Source organism: Mustela putorius, unplaced genomic scaffold (genome assembly GCF_011764305.1).
Source record: "Mustela putorius furo isolate JIRA1106 unplaced genomic scaffold, ASM1176430v1.1 tig00003867_pilon_pilon_pilon, whole genome shotgun sequence".
In the NCBI taxonomy this organism is placed as follows: domain Eukaryota; kingdom Metazoa; phylum Chordata; class Mammalia; order Carnivora; family Mustelidae; genus Mustela; species Mustela putorius.
The window spans coordinates 8,879,681-8,902,249 of NW_025422019.1; the positions used below are offsets into that span (position 1 = coordinate 8,879,681).

Genomic DNA, 22,569 nt, shown 5'->3' on the forward strand with positions numbered 1-22,569 from the left:
ACCAAAAAGCTGACAAGCATGGCAGAGCTCTAAAAACTTTCCTGAAGCAAAGGACAAAGAGGGAGCCTTACTCCTTGCTAACTATGAAGTTGCTATCCCTTTCCTGGACTGTCAATCTCCAGAATTCTTTTATGTGAAAGAAAAATGAACTTTAAGCTTGTTTAAGTTATGGTTATTTCCAGTTTCTTTTATTAGAAATGTAATTCTGACAAATATAAGATACATAAATACTAGATAGAGAGGGATAGATAAATAGATACACAGATTTAAATAAAAATTATGACAAAAGAATTTGGGGGTGTGTGAAGATGTAAAATGGACTAAATATTAAATCCTCATCTTGCATAACAGGAAGTCAATATAATGTCCAAAAGAGACTGGGGAAAGAGTGGTAAAAAATAATAATTATGTCCAAAATAAAAAAAAACATAAACCAGCACAGAAAAAATGGAGTAAATGCCTAAAATATAACTCCAAAGGTATTTGGAAACTAGCACTAAAAGAGCGAGAGTTGATTCCAATCCCATCAAGCAGGAGTGCACAGCCAGCATCCTGGCCATGGCCAATCTGGAGCGGAGGATTATGCTATCAAGCTGGACAGTGTATAGTGTGCCCTGGTGGGTGAGATCATCGGGCACTTGGAGCAGCAGGGGTTCCATCTCATGGCCATGAAGCTCCTACAGGCCTCTGAGGAACTCCTGAAGCAGCACTCCATTGACCTGAAGGACCACCCATTCTTCCCAGGGCTGCTGAAGCCCATGAGCTGCAGGCCAGTTGTGGTTATGGTCTGGGTGTGACTGACTGTGGAGAAAACAAAGCAAGTGATGCCTGGGGAGACCAACTCAGCAGATTCTAAGCCAGGCACCAACCGGGACTTTTGGATTCAAGTTGGCAAGAGCAACATTCATAGCAGCAATTCAATAGAAAGTACAGAGAAAGAAATCAGCCTGTGGTTTAAACCTGAAGAACTGGTTGACTACAAGTCTTGTGCTTTTGACTGTATCTATGAATAAAATGTGACCAAAGCAGCAGTCCCCTTTTTCACTATTTGATGTGTCCCTAGACATAGCTCTTCAGTCCAGTGACTTGAAAGTAACAGAATCAATCTTTATTTTCTAAAACATACATACCAATATAGCCTTTGGCAACTGGGAAAATAAATAAATAAATAAGAAGGTGGGAGCATGTCATTAAGCTTTCATTATATGCTTTGTCCTGTTTGGTTTTGAAAAACTACTTAAAATTGTATGTTACTACGTAGATAAAAATTAATAACCGCAATATTAACTACTGAATAATTTAATCAGCTACTACAAATTGTAGCACTAACATGAAGAAACGACCTTTTCCAAAGAGAAGCTTGGCCTTTGCTCTTCAATAATGGGAGGTGATCTCTAGACCCTTGGAAACAGTCTGTGTGTATTGTCACATATGGTAGCCAGGAGAAGGTAACATCTTCTATGACTCCTTGAAGAGGACTTGAAGTCCTTGGTTTTGACTCCTCCTAGACTCTGAGCAATCCATCTCTTTCCTTGAATGATCTTAATCTGTATCCTTTCCCAGCATAATCTGTATTCCTATAATCATGAGTGTAACAGCTCTTGATGAGTTCTGTGAATCCTAACAAATTGCTGAAACTCAGGGTGGTTATAGAAATCTCCCAAATGGGGACACCTGGGTGGCTCAGTCAGGTAAGTGGTTGCCTTCAGCTCAGGCCATGATCCCAGGGACCTGGGATCGAGTCCCACATCAGGCTCCTTGCTCAGCAGAGAGCCTGCTTCTCTCTCTGACTCTGCCTGCCATTCTGTCTGCTTGCACACACACACAACCTCTCTCTCTCTCTCTCTCTCTGATGAGTAAATAAAATCTTTAGAAAGAAAGAAAAGAATAAAGAAAGAAACAAACAAACAAAAAAATCTCCCAATTGTGCAACTGATGTCAGAAGTCAGGGCAACTGGGTGGATGCTGTGTTTGGCTGACTCTGGGTTACTAAAGAGGAAGGAGAGAAAAGAAGACAAAGGGCAGGAAGGGATATTACATTTCTAAAATGACTTAATAGAATCCTTATTGACTGTTTCATATATATTCATTTAATCCTGATAACCTTAATAGATGATATTATTTCCACCTATATAAAAGGAAATTATATATATATGAAGCTCAAGTAAGTGGGACAATGCCACAGAGCAAGCATATGATAGGTCCAGGATACAAATCTAGCCTGTAATATGTGATGTGAATTCCAAGGCCCATGCACTTCTCATTATACTATGCTACTACCTCCCTATACCACAACTTCGTTTATCAATTATTCATGGTGCTTAATCTTAATTTTGACATCACTATATGTTTAAATAATCTGTGTGGAGTAATCTAATAGCTACAATCCATGACCAGATCTATGTAGTTCTTTGTAAAACTAGCACAGTTCCATTCAAGTTATTCTTTTTCTTTAAAACATTTTATTATTTGAGCAAGAGAGAGGGAGCATGAGCAGGGGGAGAAGCAGACACAGGGAAGGAGAGGAAGAGAGAAAAAAATCTCAAGCAGACTCCACAAGGAGTGCAGAACCTGACACAGGGCTCAATCTCGAGACCCTGAAATCTGAGCCAAAATTAAGAATTGGATGCTCAACCAACAGGACAACCCAAGTGCCCCTCAAGTTATTCTTGATGAGGAAAAATGAAAGTCACTTCACAGTAAGTCAAAGTTAAATAATATCAAAAAAATGTGCAGTGAATTCATCACTGTAAATTAACCTACTACTAAACTCAAGTGCCTATTCACTTCCAGATTTAACACGGGGAAAAAAATTAAATGCAAAAGAAACAGAGAAAAGCACTATCAGCACTCAAGTTTACTATTAACAAACCAAAGGAAGCATGAAAAAGAAGTGTCTGCACATTCAGAAAAATGTTTGTCATAACAGTATTACTGATTCATCACATATTACAGCTGTTGCTTTTCTTTGTGGAAACCAAACAAGTTACATTAAAAATTATGTGTAGAATTCAGAAGGTGAATGAAAAAAGTAAAAAAACAGTTACTAGGAAAATATTTAAGAGGAAGACATATTACTATACTGAATTCACAAGGAGGAGGAGAAAAGAGTTTCAGGATAAGTGAAGATTTCTGAAAGTGAGCAATCTGCTATACTGTACATGCAATGCATGAATATATGGGTTGTTTTATTTTGGAAGCATAATTATTTTAAGTCTTATTTTAGAAAAGAATATTAAATAAGGACAAAGACTCAAGTAAGACTAAATGGATGCTACCTTTAATATATAACCAAATTTCTAATATATAGATAAGAAACTATATAATTTTGAGTAGGAGTAACATTCAAAATGGGTACAAAGATGAGAAGCAGGTTCTTTTCTACACTATTGTGATCATCAAAGTCCATCCACCGACACCAACCCACACCAGCCCCTGGGCAGAGGGTCATCCTGGGCACCAAGGATTCCTCCAGGGGATTCTTGGTTCCACAGGAGACTCAGAACAAAGAATTACTTGGGAGAAGGGGAGAGGCAGTGGTGCATCAGAAAGGGAGTCATGTAGCTTAACTGTATGGTAACAACTACATCTCTACGGTCACCAACAACATTTCAACGAATACTGAAAGCATGTTTGCAAGTTTTAGCACAGAAACAGAGCTGTGGCATATATTCTTTCTCAAAGAACAGGACTCAAGTAGCTGAGAAGGGCATGCTATATTCAACTTCAAGAAAGACACACAGAGCAAAAGCAAGAAAGTAGACCCCAAGCTAACTACCTAGTTTCATCAAATTACTCATGGTAACCTGTGGCCTAGACAAACAGCCTTTACTTTCAGTACAATACAAAAAAAACATTATGAGAGCAAAAACATTTAAATGATTATTCCCTCAAGGAATATGAGATAAGGTAATAAAATAGTGTGTTACCAGGTCTGTACTTCATATACACTGTTAGTATGGTAGTTAAGAGAGGAACAGTGTGGGCTAAAATATTTAACAATGATTTTGAAAATGCTGGATATGTAAACACAAACACAAGATAGTTAAACAATTAAGAGCCAAACAAAGTTTCTTTGATAACAGGTGAGCCCAGACCAACTAGGATTAAGGTGTATCTCAAATGTGGCAGATGACTTGAGCTGAAATCTTCTAAAATAACAAACCCAATGGTCCATGTACATAGGGCTTCATCTTTGGAAATCAAATGCTATTTTATCCCCGTCACCAAATCAATAGATTTCAGACTAACTTGATTTTATAGGGTGCATACATTCACTATTATTATTTACCATTATTAACTGAAACCTGAGTTTTTCTATTTGGCTCAACTGAATATTGGACAAAAAAACACAGCCCGCAACATGTTAAGTATTTCAAATCAAAATCCACTATTATATAAGGGGCTATATTCTCACATTTTAAAACAATCAGGATTTTCAGTTCTTGTCATGATGGAATACCTAATGTTGGGATACCATTCTGCTATAAACATCTGTAAAAGCTAGACCAAATATACCAACAAACAAACAAACAAACAAACAAAAAAGCCCATTTGTAGGCCTTAGACAATAACCAACACAGCACTGTGATCCTTGATAGAAGAAAACCAGATAAATCAAATCCCATATTCACACTGGCTTTCTCCTTAAGGGCATTTTCCAAATCATGGTGTAGAGAAACAGAGCCCAAGCAGTGTGGCAGTCCTGTTGGAAGCGAAGACTACAATTAATGTTCGGGGCTGCTAAGGTAGCTGAATGGGGGAGTTGGGGGGCAGATTATTAGAGAGAAAAGAGCCAAAAAGAAAAAGTTACAAAACTATATAAAAATTTCCCTCTGGTGGGGGGACACACAGGACCTCAGTGGTACAATCAGTTAAGTGTCAGACTCCTGGTTTCAGCTCAGGACATGATCTCAGGGTTGTGAGATGGAGCCCCATGTTGAGCTCTGCTCTGAAATGGGGTCTGCTTAGTTTCTCTCTCCCTCTCTTGCAAATAAATAAATAAATCTTTAAAAAAAAAAAAATCCCTTCTGGGTTCTCATCTGCCTCCTAGGCAGAGATGAACAGTGTGGGTTAAAATACTTAACAGTATTTTGTTAAACAGGGTGACTCCTAGAAGCCTAGGAGCCTAAAAGCCTCCTATGGGAGAGGCTTTTAGCTAAACAAAGAGTTCAGAGCTTGCACAGTTCTGAATAAATGAAGTATAGACTAATCAGAGGAGAGGGACCTTGATGAATGCCACAGGTGTTTAGGTGAGACCCTAGATAATCCAAGCCTTAGAATAAAAACAAAATTGAAACAGACATTCCTTAACAAAGCCTAAAACTGAACTTCACAGAATCAAAGTGATCCACTGGCAATTTAACTGCCCGCCCGAATAAAATGCATTTTTACTTAAAGGAAGATAACAACCCAAAGTTTCTATAATAGGGGTCAGCAAACCTTTCGAGTAAACAGCCAGGAAGTAAGTATTTTTAGGTTTTGAGGGTCACAGTCTCCACTGCACATTCTCTTAAAACAAGAACAAGACCTTAAAAAAGTAAAAACCATTCTTAGCTCCTGGGCCACACAACGGCCACCAGGCTGGATTTGGCCCGTGGGCCAATCTGCTGTCCACTACTCCACATTATACTCACAAGTATCCATCATACAATGCAAAATTAGTAGATATGTGAAGCAGGAAAACTGTTTGATAATCAAGAAACAAAACAATCAAAAGAAGACTTAGGAATGATCTATATATTGGTCTTATGTAAGCACTTTAAAAATAAATGACAACATATAAAGACAACAGAATTAAAAAACAGAAAATAGATTAAAACAGGATACATTTCACTAGAGAATTAGAATCTATGAAAATGATCACAGAGATATTCTAGAACTGCAAAACATGTGAAATAGAGGAACTCCTTGAATAGGTTTAAAAGCAGAATAAGCACCATGAAAAAACCCCACAGAATCAGCACATGCAAAAACAGATTAACAGTCACTCAAAGGACAGAAAAAAATTATAAGTAGAACATATGTTAGATGTGATATGTAGTCAAACAATCTAATATATATGTAACTGAAGTATAGAAGGAAAGAAGAGAAAATGGATCAGAAGCAATAACTGAATCAGTGAAAGATGAGAACTTTTCAAATGTTATAGACATCAACCTACAGATTCAAGAACATCAGTAAATACTAATCAGGAACAACACACACATAAAAAACCACATATACCTATATTACAGACAACTGACTAAAAATCAAAGAAAGAGAAAAATCTTAAAAACAAAGAAGGAAAGGACCTCTCTCCTGTCCTTCAGGTGAATACAGTAAAAGTGAAAGATGACTTCTCAAGAGAAATATGAAAGCTAATGAAGTGGCATCATTAAACTACCGAAGGAAAAACCTATCAACACAAAATTCTATTGTCCGCAAAAATATCCCCCAGAACGTGAGGAATAACAAAAGATAAAAAGTTGAAAGAATCTATCATAAACAAACCTTCTTTAAAAAGTAATAAAAGTAGTTCTTTAGGATGAAGGACGATGATTCTAGATGGAAGCATGGATATATAAGAAATGCATAAGTGCAGAGTACAGATATAAAGACAAATATACAGATTACTGATTGTTTAAAGCAATAATAACAATGTCTTACAGGGTTTATAACATATGAGGGGATGTTAAAATACATAATAATAGCAAAAAAGTAGGAGGCAGGTAAACGTATTTAACTGTTTTTAAGCTTTTTGTATTGGGCGGGTGAACATGTTACAAGTATTAAAGGTAGACTGATAAGTAAAGACACATTTTGTAATTTCCATGGTAAACACTAACTGTCAGATATTAAGAGGTTACCCCAAAAAAGCTAAGAGAGGAAATAAAATAGAGTAGGAAATACTTAGAAGGGCACAAGAGAATCTTTTTTTTTGGTGAGAGCATCTTATTGTACCTCCACAGATGTATACATATGCAAATATTCACTGAGTTTTATACTGAAGATCTATGCACTGTACAATATATAGCATGTATATTATAACAAAAAAAATCTGTATATAACTTCCAGGGCACAGGGAGACTGATCTGCAGTTACTTTCTACACAGAATCCCCAAAACTAGTTTACAGCAACTTTCACAATTATTTTTTCCCATTATACTGGGCACTCAGTAATTACCATCATTAAATGGGTATATGAACAACCCACAATTTACTGTACATCTGCCAAGATAATAAATACCTAATTCTCAAAACTATAAACTTAACAATTATTTTCTTCTTTACTTTTTAAGAATAAACTGGCATTTTTATAATTTCTGTGTATATGTATTTTTAATCAACACTGCCAGGAAATACAGTAGGTGCTGGAAACAGTACATAGGTGAAAATATACATATAAAGCAATTAGCATACTGCTCTTTTATGGAATTTTAATTATAATATTCTTCTAAGAAAACATCTGGAACTACAGAACAGATTAAGTCTATTAAATCACAAGCAACAGAAGAGAAGAATCAACCATTTTAAATGTAGGAGTCAGGGGCGCCTTAAGCACCTGCCTCAGGTCCTGGGATGGAGCCACACATCTTCCTTTCCCTCTCCCACTACCCCTGCTAGCATTCCTGCTCTCATTGTCTTTCTCTCTCTCTCTCTCTCTGTCAAATAATAAAATCTTTATTTTTATTAGAGCAACTAATGTATAGTTACAAGTAACAAGTAACAAGTAGAGCAACTTGTGTATAATCACTAAGCTAGTAAGTCTTCACACTAAAGACTTACAAATTCATTACTGGATAACTGTCCAGGAAATCTCTCAGCAGAAGTAAATGTCATTATCAGTAACAAACTTATATATGACAAATGTGCTACAAGACCTAAGAACCATATATATACACCTCATGAAACATAGTGGGATTAAGGGGAAAAAAAACAAGAAACAAGATAATCTTAATTGTGCATAATTATAAACCTGATTAATAGTTTCTTACTATAATATAATTTAGGGAAAAAAATTTTTAACAAAATCTTTAAAGATCAATGACATACTACAACGTTTGCATTTTCAAACACTATGGTAACTGGCAAATTATCACATATTTTTGCACTCAAGATGACCAGCTGCATTTTAACATGTGATTTTACTTTAAAAAAAAAAATTCTTGGTAAACAGTAAATTCTCTTTCAGGGTAGACACTGTCGAAAATCAATCTGAGCCGTATCAAGGTTAAACAAGGGAGACTGGACACAATGTTTGCTTAAGACACACTAAAGTAACAGTAAAGGCAGTAATCAAAGTGAGTCTGTATAAGTAACAGTCTCCTCCATGACCATCTCTCACACCCTTCTTGGAACTACCCATCACTGTAAGAACCAGAAATTTAAAGAAAATAACCCAGTAAGGCTCTGGATTCAGGGACAGCTGCTGATTCATGTTTACTGAGCTGAAAACAGGGAAATCTATGTAAGTGCAAGTCTACATACTCAGCTGAGAGCTCTCCAGTCCCTTTCTCTCACTCAGTTCCAGGAAGACAAAGCAAGGCTACAACTCGAGGCAGATGATCAGAGGATTCCTCTCTGGGGAAAAGAAATATTGAACTAACCAAATATTATTACATGATTATTTTGTTTGGAGGAAGTATCTGTGTATGGAGCAGGGAAAAGAAATATGAGATTTTTTTTTTTTTAAGATTTATTTATTGATTTGACAGACAGAGAGCACAAGTAGGCAGAGAGAGAGAGAGGGAAGCAGGCTCCCTGCTGAGCAGAGAGCCCGATGTAGGGCTCGATCCCAGGACCCTGAGACCATGACCTGAGCTGAAAGCAGAGGCTTAACCCACTGAGCCACCCAGGTGCCCCAGAAGTATAAGAGGTCTAAAGTCTCATCCTTCAAAGTCAGTACAGAATATGAACAAAAAAGTCAGGAAAAAACAGAAATAATATAAGGACATTTCTTACAACCTGAGTAATAAATATGAGAGAAAAACTAAATGTGCTGAAAGTGATTTATTCTAAGGCAAGAATCTGCTAATTTTGCTATAACATTCTTAAAACTATTTGGTTTTTTAAATTATATACATGAAGGGCAACTGGGTGTCTCAGTTGTTAAGCATATGCCTTCGGCTATGGTCATGACCCCGGAGCCCTGGGATAGAGCCCTGCATCGGGCTCCCTGCTTGCCAGGAAGCCTACTTCTCCCTCTCCCAATCCCCTTGCTCCTGTTCCCTCTCTCTTGCTGTCAATTTAATTAATCAATCAATTAATTAATTAAATCTTTAAATAAATAAATAAATAAATAGAATTTTATGTATGAGGGACGCCTGAGTGGCTCAGTCAGTTGAGTGCCCAACCGTTGGTTTTGGCTGAGATCACGAACTCATGGGTCATGGAATCAAGCCCTGCATTGGGCTCTGTGCTTAGCAGGGAGTCAGCTTGAAAGATTCTCTTCCTCTGCCCCTCTCCCCACTCACTCACTCTCTCTCCCTCTAAAATAAATAAATTTAAAAAAAATCTTGGGGTTCCAAGTGGTACAGTTGGTTAAGCCTCCAACTCTTGGTTTCAACTGGGGCCATGATCTCAGGTCAGTTGTGAGATTGAGCCCAAGTCAGGTTCAGCATGGAGTCTATTTGAGATCCACTCTCACTCTCCCTCTGCCCCGCCTTGCTTGTATGCTATCTCTCTCAAAAGCAAATAAATCTTTAAAAAAATCTAAATTATAAGGACACTTGGGTAGCTCAGTCGGTTAAGCTGCTACCTTTGGCTCAGGTCATGATCCCAGGGTGCTGGGATTGAGCCCCATATCCGCTTCTTGCTCAGCAGGGAGCCTGCTTCTCTCTACGCCTCTGCCTGCCACTCTGCCTGCTTGTGTGCACGCTCTCTCTCTGATAAATAAAATCTTTAAAAAAGAAAAAAATTTTAAATTGTATACATGAATAAATGAATATATGTAAAACAAAACACTTCTGAGGGAATCTGAGTGACACATAAATGACAGTATTTTAAAAGAACTAACATCAAATTTAAATAGGGCTAGAAAATGACATTTAATAAAATAATAGTTAAAATGTTGACAAGAGATGCTAACAGACCTTCTCTCTCTCTCTCTCTCACACACACACACACACACACACACTCACTCCTGGCTCTGCAATTGCTTTGGCAAGTAACCTAATGACTCTAAACTTATTTTCTCACATATACAATATGTAAAGTCAATGGAACAATAATCAGGGGAAAAAATATCCTTAAAATTCTATCCTTTTTTACAGATATAGGACTAGAGAGTGATTATAAATAAGTCAGGGCACCTGGGTGGCTCAGTCGGTTGGGCATTCTCATTTCAGCTCAGGTCATGATCTCAGGGTCATCAGATCCTGTGCTGGGTGTGGAGGCTGCTTAAGATACTCTCTCAAGGAACCTGGGTGGCTCATCTTGGGGTCATAACAAGAAGATACTCATCTTGGGGTCATAACATCAGGCCTGTGCTGGGCTCTGACCTGGACCTGAAGCCTGCTTGGGATTCTCTCTCCTCCTTTCTCTGACTCTACCACCTTACTCACGCTCTACTCCTTTAGTTTCCCATCCTAATCCACATTCACCTGCTAACCCTACCTTTATAGCTTGATTTACACTACTAAATTGTTTAACATATTATTTAACAGACAAAAAAAGTATAAGGATCAGCCAACTAAATATTCATCAACCCAAATTATCACATAACTAAAATATGTATTAATTGAATTTCACCTTAGTTTAAGAGAAAACAAAATCTATGATTTATGGTATCTTTCATCAACAACTGAGGTACTGGTATCATTAAAAAATTATCAGTTATTCTTAAGTACATAAAGACTGATAACAAAGAAAACACTTTAGAGAACAGCTTTAGTACTTTAAAGGTAATTTTATTTCCAAAAAATAAACTGAGGGAGGAGTCACTGGTAAGATCAATTGGTAGACCATGTGACTCTTGATCTCAGGGTCATGGGTTCAAGCCCCATGTTGGGTTTGGAGCCCACTTAACATAAAAAATATTTTTTTAAGATTTTATTTATTTATTTGACAGAGAGATCACAAGTAGGCAGAGAGGCAGGCAGAGAGAGAGGAGGAAGCAGGCTCCCTGCTGAGCAGAGAGTCCCATGCGGTACTCGATCCCAGGACCCTGAGATCATGACCTGAGCCGAAAGCAGCGGCTTAACCCACTGAACCACCCAGCCACCCTCTTTAAAAATTTTTAAAAGAGTCAAAAAGTAAACTGAGGGAAAACTCAATGTGGGCAAAAATAAAAGCCAAAAAAAAAAAAAAAAGGAAAGGAAAGAAAAAGAAAAAAGAAAAGAAAATCCCTGAATGCAAAAGCTTTGTTCTCTGTCTTCGAACAGTGCTATCTATGAAGCACCTTAGAACTATACACTGAATAAATTTCCCTTCCATTGATCCTGAGCGTGACCTTGTGATAGAACTGACAAATAGAATATGGTGAAAGTGATATTATGTGACTTCCAAAGCCAGATCACAAAAGGCAATATGGCTACAACCTGGCTCCCACTCTCTCTATGGATGCTCACCTTTGGAATACAGCCACTGTGCTATGAAGAACCTCAGGGCACACAGATAGATCATAAGGTGTTTAAGCCTCAGCTAAGGTCTCAGATAATAGTCATATGAGTGAATAAACCTTCAAATGATGCTAGCCTCCAGTCTTTCAGGCTTCTAGCTGAGGACCCATACGCGGAGAGTACTACATATTTTAAAGCATTTAATGTTTCCATTAAATACTTTGTGACTGACAATGAATTCAAGGACATGGGAGAGAAAACACACTCCACAGGCTGGCTACAGTAAAATAAATGATTGTGCCAAAACCACAGTGAAAATGGAACTTCAAACTGAAGCAATGCTAACAGGCTTATCTCAATCCTGTATATGCAAGAGAAAGAAAAAAGGAACTAATGAAGTTATATCAACTCCTTCATTACATCATGGGGGGGAATACAGAAAAGGTTTTGATGAGATGAATACCAGATGGAAAAAAACACACTTTGGCAACAACGAACATTTCATTTGTGGTACAGAAATCCTGCAGGGAAGGGAATGACTCCAAAAGCTAAGATGTTACAAATTATTGCTTGGTTAATCTCTAAAGGAAACTGAGCAGTTCTCCTTCCCAGTGAATAGAGAGATGCTGGTGAAACTAGCAGCTGCCCACAGTGTCTATTTCTGAGACTTAATGGTACTTGATGGACACAGAGATCAAATACCAGAGATTTGAATTTCCCTCTTAATGTACACAGCATAACTAAAGAGCAATTCACATAGATTAAAATATGCAGCATCTACACAAAAGTACAAAGCAACTCGGACATTCTGAATGACTTGGGTCCAAATACACAGAGGAATAAATATACTACATATCCAAGAGTCAATTTCTCACATTGTTCCTCTTAAACTGTTGATAACCTGAAGTAATGGTAGAAAAGTTTCAGTACCATATAATATTTATCATTCTAGTAGTAATGCACTCAATTATATTAGAGCTGATATTTAAATATATATAATAAAAACCTATAAATATAGTAAATATATGTTTCTCTAAAAGAGCAATTAATACACTGTTTACTATATTGAAAAATACAACATTCCATTATTAACCAAAGTGCCCAAAAGAAAATATTTTGCTAGATGGGAAACACAGTAAATCCACCTGCAATATTTTGAAACAAATATAAAACTGTAAGTTAAAATGTAAAATAAACATTAATATTAAGAATTATTATTTAAGGGAGCCTGGGTGGCTCAGTGGGTTAAGCCGCTGCCTTCGGCTCAGGTCATGATCTCAGGGTCCTGGGATCAAGTCCCGCATCGGGCTCTCTGTTCAGCAGGGAGCCTGCTTCCTCCTCTCTCTCTCTGCCTGCCTCTCTGCCTACTTGTAATCTCTCTCTGTCAAATAAATAAATAAATCTTAAAAAAAAAAAAAAAAAAGAATTATTATTTAAAACCTCCCAAAAGAATTTTAGTGAATCAGTAACAGGAAAAGGGACTCATTTTCTTTTTTTTTTTTAAGATTTTATTTATTTATTTATTTGACAGAGATCACAAGTAGGCAGAGAGGCAGGCAGAGAGAGAGGAGGAAGCAGGCTCCTGCCGAGCAGAGAGCCCCACGCAAGGCTCAATCCCAGAACCCTGGGATCATGACCTGAGCCGAAGGCAAAGCCTTTAACCCACTGAGCCACCCTGGCGCCCTGGGACTTCTTTTCTTGTATCAATTCCTAAAACATGAGTTTCCATTAATAAAAACTTTTTATGAAGAACTTCCTTCATTGAATATTATCCCTTGTTGGCAACCTATACCACTTATCTATCAACATGACAGAATACAAAAAAAATTAAAGCTTAACATTTGGAAAAACACATTAGTTGAGTAAGTTAGATAATATCCTTAAACGTACTGCTCTGCAGTCCCTTTTCCAGTGTGAAATGGCCTGAAGTTTCAGTAAAAAAAGATAAATTCACAACCATGTTATATGGTAATACAGAAAAATTTAAGCTTAAGAAACTGGTAAGGAAATAAGATTAATATTTTATTTTCCCCAACTTTACGGACATATAATTGAGATATGACATTGTGTAAGTTTAAGATAGGACAAGATGATCTGATACACACACACACACACACACTGTGAAACAATTACCAGAATAAAGTTAGTACCTTCATCACCTCACATACTACCTTTTACTGTGTGTTCTGAAAACATTTAAGATTTATTCCCTTAGCAATTTTCAAGTATACAGTACAGTACTACTGACTACAGTCACTATGCTGTACTGGAAGTTTGTACCACTTATTACCAACATCTCCATTTCCCCTACATCCCAACCCCTGGAAACATTTTACTCCCTGTTTCTAAGAGGTCAGCTTTTTCAGCTTCCATTCAGGAGTAAAATCAGACAGTATTTCTTTCTCTCTAACTTATTTCACTAGGTATAAGCCCATATCCATCCAGGCTGCTATAAATGGCAAGATATCAGCAGATTAGTATTTTATATCACTAGCCAGGTAACACAGCAGGAAACAGATGGAAGGTGTTATTTTGGAGATACAAAAATGAGAAATGAGGAATCCAGTTTGAACATGGACTATATACCAGCTACTATTATTTTTATAATGTTTGATTTTTTTAAATATTTTATTCATTTATTTGACACAGAGAGACACAGGGAGAGAGGGGAAACAAACAGGGGGGGTGTGAAAGAGGGAGAAGCAGACCTTCCACTGAGAGCCCAATATGGGGCTCCATCACAGGACCCTGGGACCACGACCCGAGCCAAAGGCAGACATTCAACGACTGAGCCACCCAGGTGTCCCATAATGTTTGATTTTTGAGGGTGACAGTAGTTCTGTGGTAATTTATGAGATTCCTAAGCTGCAGAAGTACTAAACTTTCAGAAGAAAACACAGAAAAAGGAAAATAAAGCAAATGTGCAAAATGTTAACAACAGAATAGTCTAGCTAAAAAGATGTTGGTATTCATTTTTTTTTAAAGATTTTATTTATTTATTTGAGTGGAAGAAGAGGGAGAAGAAGGTTCCCCACTGAGCAGGAAGACTGGCACAGGGCTTGATCCCAGAACTTCTGACTCATGTGAAGGCAGACACTCAGCAGACCGAGCCACCCAGGAGCCCCTGTGGGTATTTATTGTTCTATTCTCCCAACTCTTTTGCAGGTTGGAAATTTTTTAAATAAAAAAAAAGGAACACACTCTTGTATATAATGAGACAGACACAAGAATGTTCGCAGTAATGTTACTGACAAGGGCCCAAAGCAGAAAAAAATCCAAATATACACCAACAGTAAACTGGACAAGAAAATGGTGACCAAAAAAATGAGTAAATAAACTGTGGTATACTCATACACTAGAGCACTATACAGCAATGAAAATGAACCAACAACTGTTAGCATGCCACATGGGAGAGAGAGCCCCACGCAAGGCTCAATCCCAGAACCCTGGGATTGAGTCACAATGTTAAGCAAATGAAGACAGATACAAATAGGATGAACAAATATTTGTTAAGCAAATATTTCAGAGAAGACTCAGGTTAAGATCTGGACTGTATTTATCTTTGTTTAGCAAGTTTTATTCACAGAAAATACAAGGAAGATTATAAACAAGATGTATAAATTATTTAGGAGAACACCTTGCAAGCACATTTATAAAAAACCTCCCATATACTATTGATCTGCTCCACTAATCAGAATGCACTGTTGTCTGTCAACTTCTTGAAAGACCCAGTTTAAATCAGAACTTATACTAGAAGCTTACAAAGCCATACTAAACAGACTTTCTTCACTGAATAAGGCTTTCAAACTGTACTACAATTAAAGTTTTAGTTTTAAAATACCATCTAAACTCAGATCTATAACCAGAAATTATTAGAAGAAAAAAGAACTAAAATACTTACATTAACTTTGAAAGCTTGTACAGTGTTATCCAGAAGAAGGATGTTGCAAACCACCTCAGTATGCTGTCTGTCTCGGGCCAACTCTGATGCTCGTACATTGTAGGTTCTGCCAGCAGGCAATCGGAAACGTGAGGTCATTACTGTCCACACTCGGACTAAGTCGGAAAAAAAAAAATTCACTAAATAAAAGAATAGCTGAAGATATGAAGTAGTGTAAAACACCAAGGTTATTATATAAAATTTGCAACTAACACTTAAGTAAAAAGCAATTATAACTTTTGAAACACTAATAAAAATCATATGTATTAAAAAAGGTACTGTATATAATTCATCACTTGAACTACATATTCAAAATGCTTGGAAGAGCTTTATTTTGAACTGTTCCATTGAGAAGACGATACACAAATTATTCAGGAAGTCATAATCCAATTCAAAATATATAAATTTGGGAGTAGCCAAAAATCGGGTAGGAGAATATGCCACCTTAGGAAGTTGGACATTACTCACTGATACAAATATTTAAAAACACTATAGAATGGAAACAGGAGGGAAGACTGTTTACCTCTAAAGGACCTTTACCTTTACTAAAATTAAGATCTGGGGGAAGCATAGGAGTTTGTTCAATTTTTTAAAATACAATAAACTCTTGATTTTAACTATACTAAAATTTAAACTAATTCTAAAAGGATTATTCTTATTATTCTCAAGAAAACAAAAATAAAATAGAAAACATAAGGCTACAGATCTTTGCTTCTCAATTTTTAACCTAAAAGGGAAAAAAACGACATTGCCTATAAAAGAACAGATAACACACTGATATCTGCAGTACTTGATGTTAAAAGGCAATGAAGATGGGGAGGAGACAATGAAGATGTAGCTTTGAAGTTTTGAAAATTATATGAAACACAGAATTATATACCAAAAACATCAGCATTCATGTGGGGAATAAAGCTAAAGATATTTTCAGACATTCAAGAATTCAAAGTTTAAAATCCACAAAACTTCCCTTTTAAAGACGATTAGAGAAAGGAAATAGGATGTATTAGAAACACAAGTATACAGAATTTTTAAATATGGCTAAGAAATAAGTAAGATATTTGAACAATGAGTAAGCAAAAAATAATCAAAGAAACACCAATTCAAATCAGTGATATTCAGTAACTGCAGCTGACATCACAGACTGTTCACGTCAAAAAGATTAAAGCTAAAAAAAAAAGTCAGTGTTATACAAGTATGAGATCTGTATAAGGAAAACAGCTTTAGCAGTTAACAAAGAGGGGCTAGCCAAGTAAGATTCACCAATTAAAAGACAGGGATTGGTGGTTTCTGGTGCCACATGTTAAGAGTTTGCAAGTCTCTCTATTCCACTTTCACAAGTAAAAAGTTGAACAGACTGGAAAATCACCAAGGCTGCTTTGATTCACAAGAGAAGACACAGGGCAAACAACTGCCCCCAAGACAAAAGAGATAGGCAAATACAAAGGATCTCAAGTAGAGACTCACAAGCAGAAACCACCAAGGAGCCAATACATGGGTAAGAAAATCTGAACTGTAACCGGCAAATTGCAGGAGGCTTGATGTGGTCAATTCTGAAAGTTAAGAAGCCCAGGGGGCCCAGTCATAGGAGGACTCCCATAATATGGTGAAATTTACTTCCAGGAATCCAACTAGACTGCCACAGTAAATATGGAGAAAAGTAGCCTTAAGCTTTCTGCCGGGGATGAACACACACACACACACACACACACACACACACTCTAGCCTTCCAGTGGGAGAATGGAAATAATCAACTCCAGCCCACTTTAGCCATTTTGTCCCATTTGAAAGGAGAAAAAAACCTGAGAAACCCAGTGACATTCATAGTCCAGAGGCACAGGCTCACTAAAATACTGAGACTTAACCAGAGGATTACAGAATGTTTTTCCTCCCTACCCATTAAAGGCCTATTTACATCAGTTCCTCTTACCACGACATCATGCCTGCCTATCATGAAAAATTTACAGGGATGCCTGGCTGGCTGTCAGTTGAGCATGTGACTCTTGATCTCAGTGTTGTAAGTTCGAGCTCCACGTTGGGTGTAGAGATTACTTTAAAAAAAAAATTTTTTTTTTAAGATTTTATTTATGACAGAGAAAGATAGCAAGAGAGGGAACACAAGCACAGGGGAGCTGGAGAGGGGGAGCCTGATATAGGACTCAATCCCAAGATGTTGGGATCATGACCTCAGCCGAAGGCAGACACTTAACAACTGAGGCACCCAGGCAGCACTAAAAATAAAATCTTTATTTAAAAAAAAAAGAAGAAAAAAAGAAATATTTAGAAGGCATACTAAAAGGCAAAAAAAAAAAAAAAACACTACTTGAAAGGACAAAGCAAGCATCAGAACTAGACATGAAAGGGATTTTGGAATTATCATACAGACAATTTAAAACTATAACTAATATGTTAAAGGCTCTAATGGATATTGTAGACAGCATGCAGAACAGATGGGCAATGTGAGCACAGAAATGGAAATCTTAAGAAAGAACCAAAAAGAAATGCTACAGGTAAAGAATACTAACACATAATGAAGAATGCTTTCTGACAGACATGTATTAGGCACAACAGAGGAAAGAATTTCTGAGCTAGAGGATATATCAAGAGAATACACAAAAAACAGAAAGCAAAAGGAACAAAGACTAAAAAAAAAACAAAAAACAAAAAAAACAACACCTGAACTCTGTGGGACAAAAACAGGTGTAACATGGATACATGAAGAGAAGAGAGGGGCAGAAAAGAAAACATATTTGAAAGAATAATGAACTTACATGAACAATAATGAATTCCCCAAATTAATGTCAGACATCAAACCACAGATACAAAAAACTCTGAGAACACTAACAAGGAAAAATATTCAAACAAACAAACAAACAAACAAAAAACCCTGCCTATACCTAAGCAAATAGTTTTAAAACTAAAAATTAAAATTTAAAAATCCTCAAAGTCAGAGGGGAAAAAAAGCTTGTTTATTGAAGAGAAAATGTAAGAATATATCTGACTGCTTAAGCATGCAAACTGAAAGTAGGGTGAAATATTTAAAATATTGAGGGAAAAAAATCTTACAGACGTAGAATTCTATATCCTGCAAAATCATCCTTCAAAAAAGAAAGAGAAATAAATAGCTTCTCAGACAAAAAAAAAAAAAAGGAGAGGGGGGGATTTCTTGCCAGTAGACCAGCCTTGCACAATATTTTAAAAGAAGTTATTTAGAGGGAAGTAAAATAATAGAGGTCAAAATTCAGATCTACATAAAGAAAAGCATCAAAGAAGGGAATAGACCTGATGTGATGAGCACTGGGTGTTATATGTAACTAATGAATCACTGAACACTACATCAAAAACTATAATGTACTATATGTTGGCTAATTGAACTTAAAAAAATTTTTAAAAAGCTACGTGAATGTTATTTTAAAACTTTTTTCTTATTCTTAATTAATCAAACAGATAACAGTACAATACCCTCTACATGAGTGTGGCAAAGACTTAAGAAATTTGATGAGATTTTTTTCCTTCCACAATTAGGAGAAGGGTGACGATTCTGCAGATGTGATTAAAGTCCCAAGTCAACTAAGTAAATCAAGAGCACCCTTGGTGGGCCTGACTTAGATGGAAGCCCTTAAAAACCAGGAACTTCCTGAAGTAAAAGAAATTGTACTGCTGGCTTTAAAGACATGGTTTGCCATGTTGTGAGACAACAGTGAAAGGGCCTCTAGGAGCGGACAGCCAGCAAGAAACTAAAGACCTCAGCCCTACATTTCATTGTATTCATCAACAATCACATGAGCCTGGAAAAGAACCCAGGCTCCCAAAGTTCAGTCAACATCTAGACTGCAACTATGTGAAATACAACCAAGCTGCGCCCATCCTCCTGACCCATGAAACTAGAGGAAAATCAATGTGTTGTTTTAAACCGCCAAATTTGGGTAATTCATTATATATCAATAGAAAACTAATACATGTTTCACGACAGTACTACTCAATCAACAACTATTCACCAAAGATAGAAAATATGAAACAATGAGGCACCTGGGTTAAGCATCTGACTCTTGATCTCAGCTCAGGTCATGATCTCAGGGTGGTGAGTTCAAGCCCCACACTGAATTCCACACTGGGCGTGGAGCTTACTTAAAAAAACAAAAAGAATCTTCAAATAGAAAAGACTATACACTTACTGATTAAAAGCATTATAAATTTAATGGATTTTCTCTCATACAAAGACTTATTGTAAAGCTAAAAAGAAAATATGAATCAACACACACAATCACCTCTTTGTGCATGTTCCACTCTTGCCTGTAATGGATATATGTATTTCTCTTCTCCCCAATCCTGCCTTCCCTTCACCTGGGGTGAGTGGTCCAGACAAACAAAGTGGGCAAAGACCTTAGAAATTCATAAGTAACAGCAGAATCAGCAAATCAGTTTTAACAGTAGGGGGAGCTACCAAAAAAAGAACACTGGTTGATATCACAAAGGTATCACAATGTCAAAGAATGGTACAGGAATGACAAGATCAAAGATATCAATGTATTCTGCCAAAACCAGTCTTCCCCATTTACTGGCACATCTACTTTTGACATTTGCACTAGAACTTAGATTAATGGTTTCAATGAAATTTCTTTTTTGTTTGCTTCAATGAAATGTCTATGTAACTCACCCCAGATACCATATGAGAATCTTCCAGCCTTGAAAAGTACCTACTTTTAAGATACATACTACTTTACAAATGGCACAATTATGCCAGTGACAACCTAACTGCCCATAAGTGATAAGAAATATAACAATAAGCCAAATAAGTCTAGGCAGAATTTTCATTATATCTTGAAAACACACTCCCGAAAGGTTACGAAAGCCTTAATATATGACATTTGGCTTGCAGGTAAGTATCTGCCTTTCTCAGAAGAGACACCTTTTCTAGAGCACTTCCAACGTTTTTTATTCACTTATGAGAGCAAAACGTTCTTTTAGAGATGCTAAGAGAACATAACTCCTTAAAGTCCCGTTGAGCAAAATATCAAATGTTTCTAGTGGGCTCTTCTGATCATCCTCTATGCTACATAAAAACTTTCAAAAAGTCACTGAAGGAGACTATATGAACAAACACAGACTATCCATTTTTCAAAACTCTTTATTACTTTTCTCCTTAATGACTACTCACCATAGTCTAGTTTATGTTATCTCACACAACTTTCTAATTGCTGTCCAGGGAATGCTAATATCATGCTTTTTTTTTTTTAAGTTTATTTACTTATGTAAGTAATCTTTACAGTCAACATGGGACTCGAACTCACAATTTCAAGACCTAAAATTATGATAAATCTTTTTATGTCTATATGCATTAAAAATCTGTACATATTAAGTTAAAAGAGCTGAACATATATGGTGATACTCGAACTAAAAAAATATGGACACATATAGTTAAGAGACAGAAAAAGCACTTGGGCTATTCACATAATGATTAGTGAATTAAAACTGTCAGATAAAATTGTTTTCTATTTAGAATTCTATTTAATGTTAATACAATGTTTTCTGTTCAACGAAAGCACATTCTTTCTGACTTTAACTTCAAAGGACAAAATGGCAAACAGTTTATTTTTCAATCATCATAAATATAGATTAAAGGGTTTGGCTGTCACAGAGAGACAAATGACATGGCTCAGCAGTAGCTAGAAAGTAGTAAGAAAGATGAAATGGGTGGTAGAGAATCAAAGCAAGGACAAATAAATCTTCCTTGACCTGATAAAGGCCAACATGGGAAACACAGTTAACATCATACTGAACACTAAAAAATGAATGCTTTATGAGTAAAAATCAGGAACAAAACAAGAATATCACAGTCCCGGGGTGACTCAGTCAGTTAAGCGGCTGCCTCCAGCTCAGGTCCTCATTTCAGGGTCCTGGGATTGAACCCCACATCAGGCTACCTACTCGGCAGGCAGTCTGCTTCTCTCTCTCCCTCTGCGCCTCCCCATGCTCCTACATTATCTCCACACACACCCCCAAATAAATAAAACATTTTTTAAAATTTAAAAGCAAAAACAAGGATATCTATCAGCTCTCATCACTGCTATTCAGAATTATACTGGAGATGTGAGCCAGAGCAATTTGGCAAAAAAAGGAAATACAAGTCACTACGGTTAGAAGAAGGAAAACTACCAATATCTGCAGATGACATAACCTCCTACATAGGGAATCTGAAGATATCTACAAAAAAAGCTTCTAGAACTAATAAGTGGGATTACCAAAGCAAAATGTAACATCAAAATGTAAAAATTAATTGTATTTCCACAAACTAGCACAACTTCCACAACAAAAATTATAACTTAAAAACAATATAATTTACAATAGCAATGAAACTGAAAACTTCAAAACATTACTGAGAGAAATTGAAGAAAGAAAATATGTAAAGAGATACGCTGTGTTCACAGGTTAGATGATGTGTAGATTCAAGGCAATCTCAACAAAAATCACAGCAGGCTTGCTTGTAGAACCTGAGAAACCAATTCTAAAATTCACAAGAAAATGAGAGACTTGAATAGAAATTGAAAAGATTTGAATTGAAAATAGTTGAGGGGCACCTGGGTGCCTTAGTCGGATAAGTGTCTGACTCTTGGTTTCAACTCAGGTCATAATCTCAGGGTCATGAGATCAAGTCCAGGATCAGGATCCACACTCAGTGAGGAGCCTGCTTGAGATTCCCTCTCTTTCTCCTTCTGCCCCTCCCCCTACTCGCATAAACACATACTCTCTAAATAAATAAATCTTTAAAAAAAAAAAGTTGAAAACAACTTTGAGAAAGAAACACAAAATGGGAGACTAAATCTACTGATTTTAAGACTCATTATAAACTACAGAAACTAAGACACTACATTGTCATCAAGATCATCTTAACAAACAGAGGAATGAAACAAAACAGAGTCCAGAATAAGGCCCACACATATACGGACAACTCAATTCTGACAAAGATATACAGGCACACATCATTTTATTGTGCTTGGCAGATACTGAGTTTTTACAAATTGAAGGTTTGTGGCAATCCTGCATCCGGCAAGTTTACGGTACCACTCTTCTAACAGCATTTGCTCACTTCAT

The 22,569-nt window shown here is 36.6% G+C and overlaps 1 protein-coding gene and 1 pseudogene across 5 annotated transcripts in view; one reads left to right on the forward strand and one right to left on the reverse strand.

Annotated features, from left to right (window-relative positions):
• Nucleotides 1–22,569, reverse strand: part of PTPN4 (protein tyrosine phosphatase non-receptor type 4) — a 207,211-nt gene that overhangs the window by 155,702 nt on the left and 28,940 nt on the right. For 2 of the 5 annotated variants that reach the window (XM_045066457.1, XM_045066458.1), the window contains exons 1-2: nt 19,507–19,527; nt 15,442–15,596 (exon numbers count right to left, since the gene is read on the reverse strand). In XM_045066457.1, coding sequence (XP_044922392.1) covers nt 15,442–15,596; nt 19,507–19,519 — 168 coding nt within the window. In that variant the 5' untranslated portion in view covers nt 19,520–19,527. Of the gene's footprint in view, nt 1–15,441; nt 15,597–19,506; nt 19,528–22,569 lie in introns of those variants that run through there. The other 3 variants (XM_045066459.1, XM_004759771.3, XM_045066462.1) reach the window with 3 other exon arrangements.
• On the forward strand, nt 430–1,013 carry LOC123387902 (annotated as a pseudogene).